This window comes from Myotis myotis, unplaced genomic scaffold, assembly GCF_014108235.1.
Source record: "Myotis myotis isolate mMyoMyo1 unplaced genomic scaffold, mMyoMyo1.p scaffold_m19_p_6, whole genome shotgun sequence".
Classification (NCBI taxonomy): domain Eukaryota; kingdom Metazoa; phylum Chordata; class Mammalia; order Chiroptera; family Vespertilionidae; genus Myotis; species Myotis myotis.
The window spans coordinates 21,343,467-21,356,728 of record NW_023416368.1 but is presented as its reverse complement, the minus strand read 5'-3'; the positions used below and the strand labels follow the sequence as shown (position 1 = coordinate 21,356,728).

At 52.3% G+C, this 13,262-nt stretch overlaps 1 protein-coding gene across 3 annotated transcripts in view; it reads left to right on the top strand.

Moving 5' to 3' along the window:
- Positions 1–13,262, top strand: part of PPARGC1B (PPARG coactivator 1 beta) — a 102,522-nt gene that overhangs the window by 69,194 nt on the left and 20,066 nt on the right. For all 3 annotated transcript variants that reach the window (XR_004968293.1, XM_036313804.1, XM_036313803.1), the window contains exons 2-3: positions 5,060–5,233; positions 11,749–11,964. Coding sequence is in view for 2 of the 3 variants with exons in the window: in XM_036313804.1 (XP_036169697.1) it covers positions 5,060–5,233; positions 11,749–11,964 (390 nt within the window). In the remaining variant the exon portion in view is untranslated. The remainder of the gene's footprint in view (positions 1–5,059; positions 5,234–11,748; positions 11,965–13,262) is intronic.

The window sequence follows — 13,262 nt, the reverse complement described above, 5'->3', positions numbered from 1 at the left end:
TGGCTGTGAATGTCACTTGAATGTCAACTGCAAGTGCGGTATCTGACCATCATTGCTGGGGTGTCTGACACATGCGAGGCTCCCACCCGTGTTACTTCATCTTTGTAAAAACCCTGTGAGGTAGGATACTTTTTTTCCTCCCCATTTTGTCAGTAGAAACTGAGGCGACCAAAGGTATGCCCTGACCTCAAAGGCCTAGTGTTAGTTAGTGCAAAGCCAGGGGCTAGTTCTTTGTCCTCCTTGTCTAGGCCTCTTTCCTTTCCAAGACAGTCCTTCTCTCTGCACTTTTGACTTCCCCTCTGTAAATTATTTGTTCATTAAATGCTGTTTTACCTAAATACTTCCTCCAAGCCTGTGTGGATCTCAGAAATTAGACTCGTACGGAATTGTATCAAATGCTTGAGCAAGAGGGGTCCATATGGTCTGTCTGTTTGACGCTCTCTTTTCCAGAAGGGGCAGTGAGAACCCGACTGAGGAGGTGACTCATTGAAGGATGCATAGTGAGTAGGGACAGAACCAGAAGCCAAGCTCTGTCACTGCCGCCACCCCTCCCCCTCCTGCTTCCTTCCACTCAGTAACTCAGAAAATGCTCTCTGGGCCCGGCACTCAGCGAGGAGATTTGCTGATTGCAGTCAGGAAAGTGGAGCCACCAATTTCTCTGGGAGATGCATTCTTTCTTAAGCAGGGAATCGATTTCCACCAAGATACGCAGGCTTCCAATGAAGCCACTTACGTGAATCTGGATGAAGCACCATTAATTCACTGCCAGGGGCATTTATCTCCCTGGCTTGGGGCAGCCACGGCCCTTATCTGAGCAGGGTGTGGTGTTGCTGGAAAAATGGGTGCCGAAGGCCCAGCAACCAGATGGGTCTCATGGCAGGGGTGTGAGCAGACCCTGGGGGGTGGGGAGGGGCTGAGGGACCATCCGGGTGAGGCCGGTGCACAGGACAGCATATCTAGCCCCTTACCTGTCCTGCGCAGCCCTGAACCTGCGGTGTGACTTGGGTCTTCCTCAGCCCTCGTCTGCAGCCCTGTCTCCCCATCACTGAATGGGAATAAATGGTCTTGAATGTTCCTTCTCACGTTCAGAAGCAGGATGTCGGATGACAGCAGGCTTTGTAGGGAGCAAGGAGAGTTGGATTTGAACTTCAACTTCACCTTTCTGGGATCCTGGGTGCTATGGGTTGAAGTGTGCCCTCCAAAAAAAGACCTCTGGACCTCAGAATGTGACCTTATTTGGAGATGGGGTCGCTACAGAGGTAATCGAGTTAGAACGAGGTCCCCTGGGTGGGTCCTCATCCTGTATGACTGGCGTCCTTCTTAAAAGGGGACATTTGACACAGGGACAGGCAGACATCGAGGAAAACCATGTGAAGAGACAGCGGGGTAAGACAGCTGTCCTCGAGCCAATGAGACAGGCCTTGGGAGGGGCCAACCCCGCCAACACCTTGATCTCCGACATCTGGTTGGGGGACTGTGAGGCCACCCATTTCTGTTGTTCAAACCCCAGCAAACTCATCCAAGTGACTCCATCTCCGAGTTTCCTGATTCGTCACGTGGGGACGGTGGCACCTGCCCTGAAGGGTTGTTTTAAGAATCTGATGGGAAGATGCATGCACTGCCCGCAGCCTGGCCCGTGGCAGGTAGTAAGCCTCACTAATAGCAGTGGCCTGGTCCTGTGCTGTGATCTCCCAGCTCCACTGCGGGGCCCCCGGCAGGCGGCCAGTACAGGACAAGAAGGCCTCAAGTCAGACCTTTCCGAAAGAACTGGGTCATCCCGGCGCCCCTTCAGAAGCCTCTCCTAATATGGAGAAGGCCGGGAGATCACTGCTCATGCAGTGCTTAAAGGGTTTTCGCCAGAGTGGCCTCAACCCTAATTGACAAGGCCGCAGAGCTGAGGTTTCTGCATTTTTATGTCCTGAACACACTTGGAGTGTGTCGAGCTGCTATGGGTAATCAATAAGGGCAGTAGTCATGGGCATTTTATGGGTGTTTGTAAAGGAGGTGACATGGTTTTGATGGGAAGGATAGTCACTGGGTGACTCTGAGTGAATCCTTGTACTCCGTGGGCCCCAGTTTCCATGTCTGCAGAGTGAAGGAGGGAGACAGGAGTTCTTAGACAGCATCTCTGAAGGCCTACAAGTTAAGTACCAATTCCTTGCACACGTATGCATCGCACATGCGTATTTTATGGAGAGCGTAAAAGCTCTCCATAGCTTTTGTCTGGTTCTTGAAGGGGCCTCTGAAGCCCAAATTGTCCACGATAACTCGCCTGGACAGCCTCTCAGGGCTGCTGATTCCTGGCCTGTCTGGGATTCTGATGATAACGTTATTTCTAAGCCTCAGGAAGCAAGTCCTACAGAGCCAGGTGCTCTGTTACTGGGATGAAGGGGATCGAACATAAAGGAATAGCTCCCCACAGAGGTTATTGCTGGGGGGTTTGCTGGCCAGGGAAGCCCCAGCTGCCCAGCACCCTTGTGTCTCTGCGTTGGGCCCTCCTGTGTCCCTCCTGCCCCTCTTTTGGATGCTATACCTGCCGAACCCATCTGCCTGCTTCTAAGCTGGTCCCACCCCCATTGTACTTGGAGCAAACCTCTTACAATCCCTACCTGATCCGCCTCCACCTGCCTCTCTGAAGGCATCTGGTCAGTGCCTCATGCTCCGAGCTTGGTCCCCACTTGGGCCTCTGCCTTTGCTGGGCCCTCTGCCTGGAACATTCTTCCCACGTCTTCCACCACCTGGCTCCTCCTTCCAGTGTCAACTCAGGTATCGGCTCCTCCAGGAAGCCTTTCCTGACCGCCCGCCCCCGCCCCGGCCAAACTAAGATAGACACCCGCCTTGTTAGCCTCCATCAGCGCACCTGGTTTGTTTCAGCGGCACTACCATGGTCTATAATGAAATATTTATGTGTTTTCTTCCCCCACGAAGATGTCCACTTGTGAAGGAATGAACTGAGTCTTCTCTGTCACTGTGCCTGGCTCGTAGCAGTTACTAAGTGCACCCACTAGCGTGGCTAAAATTAAAATGAGTGACAATGCCAAGTGCTGGTGAGGGTTGAGAGCAATTGGAACGCGCACACTGTTGATAGATGTCCAGTGGTACAACCTCTTTGGAAAACAAGGTGTAGCTTTTGTAAGTCACACACGCACTTCCCATAGAACCCAGCAAGTCCACTCCTAGGTATTTACCCAAGAGCAATAAAGACATATGCCACACAAAGACTTACAAACATTGTAGACTTCATAATAGCCAAAAACTGAAACCAAACCAGTCGTCCATCTAAGGAAGTCCCCAAGAGGGGGCTGAGAATCCACCTGAGTGTCCCCGCGGCCAAGGCAGTTGAGTGGTGGTCAGGGTGTTGGCAGGGCCTGGAGTGACACGGTGCTCAGTATTCGTGGTTGTGGAGTGCACGTGGGCTGGAGAAAAACTGGACAGGTGGGGGCTCAGGTGGTTGGGGGTGTCCCTGGAGACAGAGGCTGCCCGAGCACCGTGCTCCCTGGCCTGAGCAGGGGGCGGGCCACTCGAGAGAAGCTTGCTCTGGTGCTACCCATGCATGCCGGATTCTTGCAAAATGCCAATTAAGACATTTGACCTAAATTCGGATAAAAGCCTTTTTCCTGTGTCAAGTTGAGCTAATAATATACATTTATTCATAATTTATGAGGCCTAGTAAGTGGGAACAATTAAGGAAAAGGCCTCGCCAAACCTATTTCTCCTGTCACATAAGCTCTTTTTTTGTTCTCTAATGCAGTTCTGCCCCCTCTGCCTGCCATGAAATGCTGTTGTTTTTATTATTTAAAAAAATTTGTTACTATGGCTGTGAGCTACCATTTCTCAAGCGCTTGCCGAGCCAGGCTATACCGTTGTTTCATCGTAACCTCATGAAGCAGGCGGGGATTTCCCATTTTACAGATGAGGCAGCTGAGATTTGGAGGTGAAGGGACTGGCCCAGGGTTTCACAGTGGCTGACCGGGGCTCATGATTCAGATCCGCCAGACCCCTGGGCCTACGGTACTCCGTTTCAGTGTCAGTCTCCCAACTCAGGCTGTTTCTAAATTTGCAGAGCAGCCCTCCTCCTGGTAACTGTTAAACTTGGGAGATGGGGATGAGAAAGCAATGGCCTTCTGATTCGGGGGGGTCTGGGGTTAGGCCTGAGAACCTGCGTTATTTCTAACATGGTCCAGCTGCTGCTGACACTGCCGGTCCTGGGACCACCCTTTGAGAAGCACTGGTTCAGGCAGTGATGTTACCAGAGTCCCCACCCCCGCTGGCAGGTGGGCTCAGGGCCTTGCAGACCTTTTCCTGTGCGTTGCATACGTGTTACGGTACACAGAGAAACGCGTAGCCTGGTTTTTCTCTTTACACACGTGGAATACCTACTGATATCCTGCCATTTAGTTTCTTGTCTGACATGTCTTAAAGAGTATATTCAGCCACCTCATTCTCTTCAACAGCACCAGAAGATTCCGTGATACAGGCGATACTAGTTTTATTTACCTGTTGTCTCATGATGGGTGGGCTTCCACATTGTAGACTTTACAGGTATTCCTGTCAAGTCCCTGGGGACACGGGTGAGTGAGTGTCCAAACATAGTCCTCACTCGATAACATCAGCCATTATTATTATTATTGCGATTTTTGTTGCTTCCTTATTAATATGGAGAGATTGTTGTCTTCCAGAAATCTCCTTTCAGCTGGGGGCAGGTATGGGAAGGAGTAGGTCTCTATTTACAGGTCCTCATAAGGTTTTCAACAAAACATTGCTGCTAAGAGAAAGGAGGGGCTACGTGGGTAGGGCCTTGAGGGATATATAGGAGTGCAGAGGAGAAGGGGAGAGAACAGGAGGCAGGATTGTACTGCCAGGGCCTGGCTTAGCTCCTGGTGCATTCAAAAGATGTAAGAGAGTGGGGCAGAACTTGACATTTCTTGGTCATTTGGCAAAATGGCCTTGGCCAAGGGTGGTCGAAGGTCCAGACTGGCAGCATCATGAGTAGGATGGTCCCCGCTTGGGTTTAGCCAAGCTCAGCTCTGACCAGCCTCCCTCCCTCCTGTCTCCTCAGGGTGTGGGGTCCGAGGAGGAGCAACTCTGCGCCGACTTTCCAGAGCTTGACCTGTCCCAGCTGGATGTCAGCGACTTCGACTCGGCCACCTGCTTCGAGGAGCTGCAGTGGTGCCCCGAGAGCTCCGACACTGAGCCCAGCCACTACAGCCCCGATGACTCGGAGCTTTTCCAGGTATGACCTCCCGAGCCGCTGTCCCTGCCCAGCCGTGGCCCTCTCTGCCCCTGAAAGCCTGGCTCTGCTCGCACCACCTTCTCCCACACTTGCTCACGCAAAGAGGTTTCCTCTCGGGACTACCGAAGCTCTTCCGACTGTGTCTCTTGCCCTGGATCTGCACTTGATCTTCAGCAGCTCTCGTCCTTGCCAAGCCTCTGGAAAGTGACGGCTGGGAAGAGCGGCTCTCTCTGTGCCCCTCCCCACCCCCATCCCAACCAGAACCCAGTCCCTCTGCGGGTTAGGGCAGGTTCCAAGTCCTCCCTTCCCTGTGGTAGCTTGCTCAGTTCTCTTCTCTATCCTGTGAGGCAGGCATGATCAATTCCCCATTTTGCAGATGAGGAAACTGAGGCTGGGAGGGTTGAAGGCATGTCGCCAGGGCCATCTACCTAATCGGTAACGAGCTAGATTCAAACCCAGCCTGCCTGCCTCCCAAGCCAGGGCTTTATAGCCACGATGTTGCCGTGATGGGAATGCCTCACGTTTACTGAGCAGCTGCTCTGTGGCGGGACTGCCCGGCTTGCGTATATTAATTCACTTAATTCTCTGAACAGCTCTCAGACATAAGTACAGTTATCTCCATTTTTCAATGGGAGTCTAGAGGGTCTTTAAAAGAGGCAGTGCTGAGGACCGCTGTGCATACATATGCCTCTCATCCTGCGAGCTCCCAGCCCCTGGCACGTACTGGGTGACGTTTCCTTTAAGAAGCCCTCTAACGTGGAAAACTAGGATGTCTGAGGTTTGCTTCAGAATAAAGCAAGCTCAGGGCCATTCGAGATCTTGCTTCCTGGCACAGGTCATCAGTTTGGCTCAAATGAACTCCCACACAAAAAAGAATAAGGCAAGCTCTGCGTGCATTTGCGTGTGTGGGTGTGTGGGTGACCTGGAGGGTAATAGATGAAAGAAGATTGGGCATGTTGTTGAGGCTGGGTGATGGGTACATTCAAGTTCATTATTCTTTCCTGGAAATGTGCTCCCCCATGAAGGCTGGGGGAGAAGACCTAGCTCCCTGCGCCTGCCTGGCCCCGTAGTAATAACAGCAACAGCATCCTGTGTGCCACTTGCCATGCAGATGCGCCGTAGCATCACCTCGGACGGTGCGGAAGATGATATCGTTGCCTCTAGACATGTTTACGAGCTCACTCTGTGTGTCAGGCACTGTGTTCATCAGTGCCCTGAGCAGCCTAGAGGGGAGAGAGACCCTAGATCAGCTGACACGTAACAAACCGTGCCCATTGCATTGGGGGCACAAAAGGAAGTGAACTGGGATGAGAAGGGGTCCTAAAGATTGGGTGGCAGGGAAGGCCTCGGGGAGGAGATGCTTCAGCCGAACGGTGAGAAGGAGCAGCCTCGTGGAGACCGAAGAGCAGGGACGGAGGACACGGTAAGTGCAGAGCTGGGAAGCAGGAACAGAAGGGCTGGGGGGTAGAAGCTAAGGCGAGACCAGGAGATAGGCAGAGAGGTAGGCAGGGCCAGATCATGCAGGGTCTCTGTGGGCTAACGTAAGGAGTTTGATTTTTTCCCAAGGCTATTCTGATATATAAGTAAAGGACTATTAATAACCCACTTTACAGGTGAGGACAGTGAAGCTCAGAGAGGTTAAGTAACTTGCCCAAGGTCCCACAGCTAGGAGGGTCAAGGTGTAGACTAACCTAGGAACCCAGAGCCCTCACTGTTACACAGCCTCTCTGCCAACCCCATGAGGATCAGCAGGGCTGGACTCCAGGTCTGGCTCCATCTGGTGACCTTCATTCTTTCCGTGAACAAAGGGAATGAGACCTACGCTATGCTGCTCCCTCCCTCAGAGGGCACCAGCCTCCAGAAAATGCTTTTATGTGTGGAGACTGATGAGTGAGAGGGATTTAGATGCTGCGTGGGGACCATCCCCTGCTTACCCAGAGATTGGCCAGTCCCACTAGCAAGATCCTGCCAAGGTCCTACTATGTGCTTGACATGGTCTCAGACACAAGTCAGCTTGGTGCACCCCCTCCCCCCGGACCCCCACAGGCTCTCAGCTGGCAAGAAAGGCAGAATCCTCACTAATGCTTAGGGCTATGCAGAACTCTGCCCACCCAGCCCCTTTCCCCTTGCTGGCCTGTGCCCCCCACCTGCTCCCAAGACCAGGCCAGCTCCACCCATTATACATGGATGCGCCTCTGTGCCTGTGATTATGTGATCGGTGCCTGATTCCCGCCCTGCCCCCTCGCAAGCCCCATGAGCATGGGGACCTGATGGCATTGTGCACTGTTACAGGCCCAGCGCTCTGCACGGAGCCTGGCACTTTCTCAGGCTTAATACATATTTACCAAGTGACTACATCCTTCCGTGCCCAGCTCTCATGTTGGCTCCTTCTAAGGAAGTTGGTCAGTCACTTCCTCTCGTGGGTTCGCACCTTGTGTGTGTGTATGTGCATATGTGTGCACACGTGTGTGTTTATATGTGTCCTTTAGACTTCAAGCTCCTTGGAGGACAAACAGTGTTTCATTCATGTGTGTGGGCCCTCACCCATTGTCGGGACTCAGTCGTATGAAGGCACCGATTGTAATTTTCTTTCCTGCCCAGGGCCAGGTGTGAGCCAGTCCACAACCTTGAGTTGGGACTCGGGGGCCATAGGTTCTACCCGCCTCCTGCCACTAGCTGGGGCAGCTCCCTCACTTGACCAGTGGGACTCAGAGCAGTGCTGCCTTGGGTCACAGGTGTGAACTAACAGTCAAATGACACCGTTGCTATAGAAACAGACTGGGAGGGTGAAGAACAAGCTACTGGGACAGGTTTGACAACGCCTCGGGGGTCCTGCCCAGAGGCCTAGGGTTGGGGCCGCACAGGCACTTTGTAAGCTTTTTTGGAGGAAGCAGCGTTTGGTTGTTCTGTCAGCTGTGCTGTGTGGCCCTGGGCAAGTAGCTAGCTTCCTTTGGTTGGGCCTCAGTTTCCCCATGTGAGCAATGAAGACGGAACATGGATTCAATCAGTGGTTCTTAATCTGCTGGGGGAGAGTCGAAGGGTCCTTTAGATTCAGATGAAATCTATGGACCGACTCCCAGTGAAAAAGGGGGAAACTGATTTCCTGGGTTTCCCAGGCTCCAGTTAAAGCCCCCCAACCCCCACCCCCGAGACAGTAGAGGATTTCAGAGTGTCCTTGCCAGCCTGATTGCCTAAATTCTGCCCTGTGACGTTCCTTCAAGCACTCTGGGCCCAAAATGAAGCATTTCCCCCCAGATTTTGTACAGACTCCTTTCCTCTAGCTTGAAATCAGCTCAGGAAGCTTGGGGGTGGGGCTGAGTCTATTAATATCCCTTCCTCCGCTGATTAACTCTCCATTAATTTACACTCCGCTTCCAAGCAGAGCTGGGGGAGCCGAGCTAATGGGCCAGGAAGAGGAGAGGGTTGGCCCAGCCCCTGTACTGTATTATCCTGCAGTGCCGATGGGGTGATGCTGTGGGCAGGAATAGCCTTTCTTCCCAGGGAGGGCTGAGGGGATGGCGGAGGCCTTTGGTTAGTTATTTTGTTGATGCCAACCTGTTGGGGGCTTCTTGAGGTCTCTGCCATTTTGTATCCATCTGAGCACAGCACCCGGCACACAGTAGGCCCTTGACCCCCTCCTCTGACTTGCTGTCTTGTGTGACCTTGACAAGTGTCTTTCCTGGACCTTCATTCCGCCACCCTAAAAAGAACAGCAACTGAGTTTCCTTGTGAGCACCAGCTGTGCTGCACCGGCCATTGTTGCCTGGAGGGCTGTGCAGCGAAAGAAAGACGCTGGCGAGGAAGGAACGGCCACAGCTGCTTAGCAGGAAGGGGTGGTACACTTAGGTCACGTGGTCAACATCCCTGGTCTCTGTGTGATCCGGGAGGGATCCGCTGATATTCGCGATAATTCATAGTATCTCTGGGCCATCGGACACCTCTGGGAAAGGGAATTCTCATTCCATCCAGTGCTTGATGACATCATTTCTGAGTAACATTCCTCTAGAATCTGTTCTTTGAAACCCTAATCTCAGTCTCTCCTCGTGGCCAGAATGCACTGTGCGGGTCATTCATTCTTCCACTCACAACATCTTCCTGGGTGCCTCCCGTGCTTCAGGCACTGTCTGGGCAGGAAGCGCTTTCATCATGACTTCCATTGAGGCTCAGATCCGAGCCCCGAGCGCTCAGCCCCAAGAGTAGTCATTGAGCCCCAGGTTCCAAGACCTTAACTCCCCATTCGGCTAGACAGGTTGCTCTGGGGACACAGGGGCTCTGGTCTTTGGGTTGGGGAGGGTGGGGGGAGTCAAGTGAGCTCCATTGCATTCTTTTTTAAAAATGTATTTTTTATTGATTTTTTACAGAGAGGAAGGGAGAGGGATAGAGAGTTAGAAACATTGATGAGAGAGAAACATCGGTCAGCTGCCTCCTGCACACTCCCTACTGGGGATGTGCCGCAACCAACGTACATGCCCTTGACCGGAATCGAACCCGGGACCCTTGAGTCCGCAGGCCGACGCTCTATCCACTGAGCCAAATGGGTCAGGGCTCCACTGCATTCTTGAGCCAGAGTCCATGGATCCAGATCTACCCTTGGTCCTCCCCATCCCCAGGGCTCGGGTCAGGCCCAAGCAAAAGCTTCTTGTGACCTTTCTTTTATTCTTAGCTGTGTTCCAAAAATGACAAACGCGTTTGTTTTCTTCTCCCCGTGCCCCCCTTCGAATCACTCAGCTGCTGCTCCGGCTGCGAGGCCTGGAACAGATTTAGTGGGGCCAAACGGCTGTCACGGGATGCGTATTTCAGATGAACTTCCTGAAGGAAGGATCAGCAGCCTGACCTGGGGTGGGGAAGCGTGCTGGGGGAGGTATCCTGTGACAGCACGTGCTGCCAGAGCAGGCCCAGCAATCAGGAGTTACTACATGGGGTCCTCGCTGCCTCGCCGAGAAGCAGGGTGAGCTTCGCAGTCCGGGCCCCGGCGTGGGCTGTTGGGCTGGGAGGGTGCTCACGGGCCCTCCTTGCTGTGGATCTTCGACATCAGAGCAGGAAGGGTCTGGTTCATCTGTGCGTGGAGTGCTCGGTGCCCTGCCTCTGTCCTGGACTTGCTGTGTGACCCTGGACACCTCACTCGAACTCTACGAGCCTCAGTTTCCCCAACTGTGAGACAGGGATTAGAATGGCACCCGGCTCTTACAGGCTGTTGCGAGGCAGTATTTACAAAGCCTTTCTGTTTCTCTTTTTAGCCAAATTCTTTGTCCCAGGCCTTTGTGCTTGATTTTCCCTCTGCCTCGAACCTTCGTTCCTCCCCCTTTTGCCTGGCTGATGCCTTCTCATCTCTCAGGGCTCCTCGTATAAGTTTCAACTGCTCAGCGCAGCCTTCTTTGACCCCCCAAAATAACCTGCAAACCTTCACCATGTTCTTATTCTGCATCACAGCTTCCTTTTATCTTCTTCCCAGCTTCTCTGGTTCCCTGGAATGATCTTGTTTGTTTCCTTGTTTAACTCTTTTCTCCACTGGAGTGTAAGCTCCAGGAGGGGTGTACCGGTCTCGGCATGTTGTATCACCAGTGCCCAGTCAGCGCCAGGCACAGAGTAGCCATTCAGTACGTATGTGTTAGGGGGAGGGAGGGAGGAAAGAGATGGGGGAGGAATGGTCACTACCACCACCACTACCACCATCATCATCTTTATTATCATCAGCACTATCAGTGTCATCATCATCATCATCATCCCATCACCATCATCACCACCAGTATCACATGAATTATAGTAGTAAGTAGTAGTAGTAAGTACTTATATGTTAAATTATTTAGTCCTCAACAATAACCTTATGAAGTATTACCATTTGACAGATGGAAAAAGCTAAGGAAATTGCCTAAGGACACATATTTGAAAAGTATGGGTTCTGGGATTCAACCTCAGCTCCAGAGCCCAAACTCCTAACCACCACACCAACTACCTCTCTGTGAGTGAGTGAGTGAGTGAGTGAGTGAGTGAGGCAGGCAGGCCCTGTGAGCCCGCAGGGAGATGGTAGCTGTGGTTGTCCTTGTTGTGGCTGAACCCTGAAGCTTCTAGCCTTTCCACTGCCTGCCTGGACCCAAGGGTAAGAGCCTCTGGGACCCGCAATGGGGTGCTGCTATCAGGGGCATAGACCAGCCTCAGGGCTCTGTCCCAGGGGTTGGATGCAGGAGGCTATGGTGCAGAGCTGCTGTCCCTGGGAGAGGGGACAGGTCTTGGTAGTGCACAGCCCAAACTGGGACTCCCAGGGCAAGACCATTTCCTATCTCCTGCTGCCTGCTCCTACACTTCTGAGATTCTTGGAGTGGATAACACATTTCCTGGGCATCTTCTACCGCAGCACTTCTGTGAGAATCTGATGGGGGAAGCATCCTAGAGGGTCTGGCAGGAGGGTGATGATGGTGCAGCTGCGTGTGCACAGCAGGCTTCTGCCGTGAAAACCGCTGAGCTGAGGTATGACTAACCGTGTTCCCTCTCTGTTCCGCCCGTGCTCCCTACTTCAGATAATCGACAGTGAGAATGAGGCCCTCCTGGCAGCGCTCACCAAGACCCTGGATGACATCCCTGAAGATGATGTGGGTCTGGCTGCCTTCCCAGCCCTGGACGGTGGAGACACACCATCCTGCACTTCAGTTTCTCCTGCCCCCTCGTCTACGCCCCCCAGCCCCTCCCTGGAGAGCCCCCCTGCCAGGGCCCCTGAGGTGGATGAGCTCTCGCTGGTGAGAACCTATTTCCAATCAAAGAGATGGTGTTGGCCTGGGGTGTGGTGCTTGGTTGTAGGGCTGGTGGGTTTTGGGAAACCGACTGTAGCCCCTGTAGAGGTCTCCATGCATCAGGGGCAATGGGGTTCACAGAAGGCAGTGGGGTTCACTCCCTGGGCCTCACCTTTACCACCTGTACAGCTGGGCTAGCCACAGCGTCTTCACACACATCTGCAGGCCCTTGGAGATTTCATGGATTGACCTTGTGTTGCAAAACCTTGAAATTACATGCAAGCATTTTCCTAAAAAATTATTCATACACACACAGTAAAAACTCAAGCAGATGTGACAGTGAGAAGCACAACTTCCTTACTTATCTCACGATCGCTTTTTCCTTCCCCAGAGCGTACTGTGGTTACTGATCTGTTATATGACATTATTCTTCAACCTTTTTATTTTTTTACTGCACAAAGGGAGCCTACATTATATTCTGCTCTGCACCTTGCTTCTCACAGTGTAACTGCGTGTCTTTGCCATGCTTTCAGATGAGTGCAGGTAGCTCTGTTCCATCCTTTTTCTTGGCTGCATAGTGTTCCTTTGTAAGGACATACCATGGCTTATGTAACCAGTCCCCTTGTTGATGGATATTTCTGTTGTTCCAACTCCTTTATTGCTACAGTGCTGTAGTCACTGTCCTGGCTCAGTGGCCATTGCCACATGTGAGTGGATAAATTTCCTAGAAATGGAATTCTTGGGTCTACAGATACATGGGTTTTTTTTTTTCCAGTTTAGACAGATACTTCCAGATTGCCCTCCAAACAGGTTGGACTGGTTTATACTTCCATCAGCAAAAGTTAAATGCTCTCTGTGTGAGTATATGCAGAATGTGGGAATGTGCACACGGGGTCACAGCTTTCTGGGGAGACGGTCTCAGCTTTTATGAGATTCTCAGAGAGGTCTAGACCTCGAGTTGCTCATACCATTGCCCTTGATTCAGGCTGAGGGTACAAATGCCAAGATGTCCTGGAGTGTGAAGTCCAGCTACGCTCACCTGTGTTCGGCTCCTTACCTTGGTGCTATGGCTCCTGGAGGCCGGCGAGACCCAGAAAATCAGACTGTTGGAACTGAGGAGGTCTTGGGTCATGGAGAGTTTTGAGCTGGAAAGACCTTTGACCATGGGGAACGGAGACCCAGAGTGGGGAGGCCCCTTCTGTGGTACAGCAAGTCGGTGTGCCAGTGGACACTGAACCTAGGACATCTTTCCTTCTTTCCTGCTTCTTTTAAGTTCCCCAAAGGAGTGTGAACCATTTAGTAAG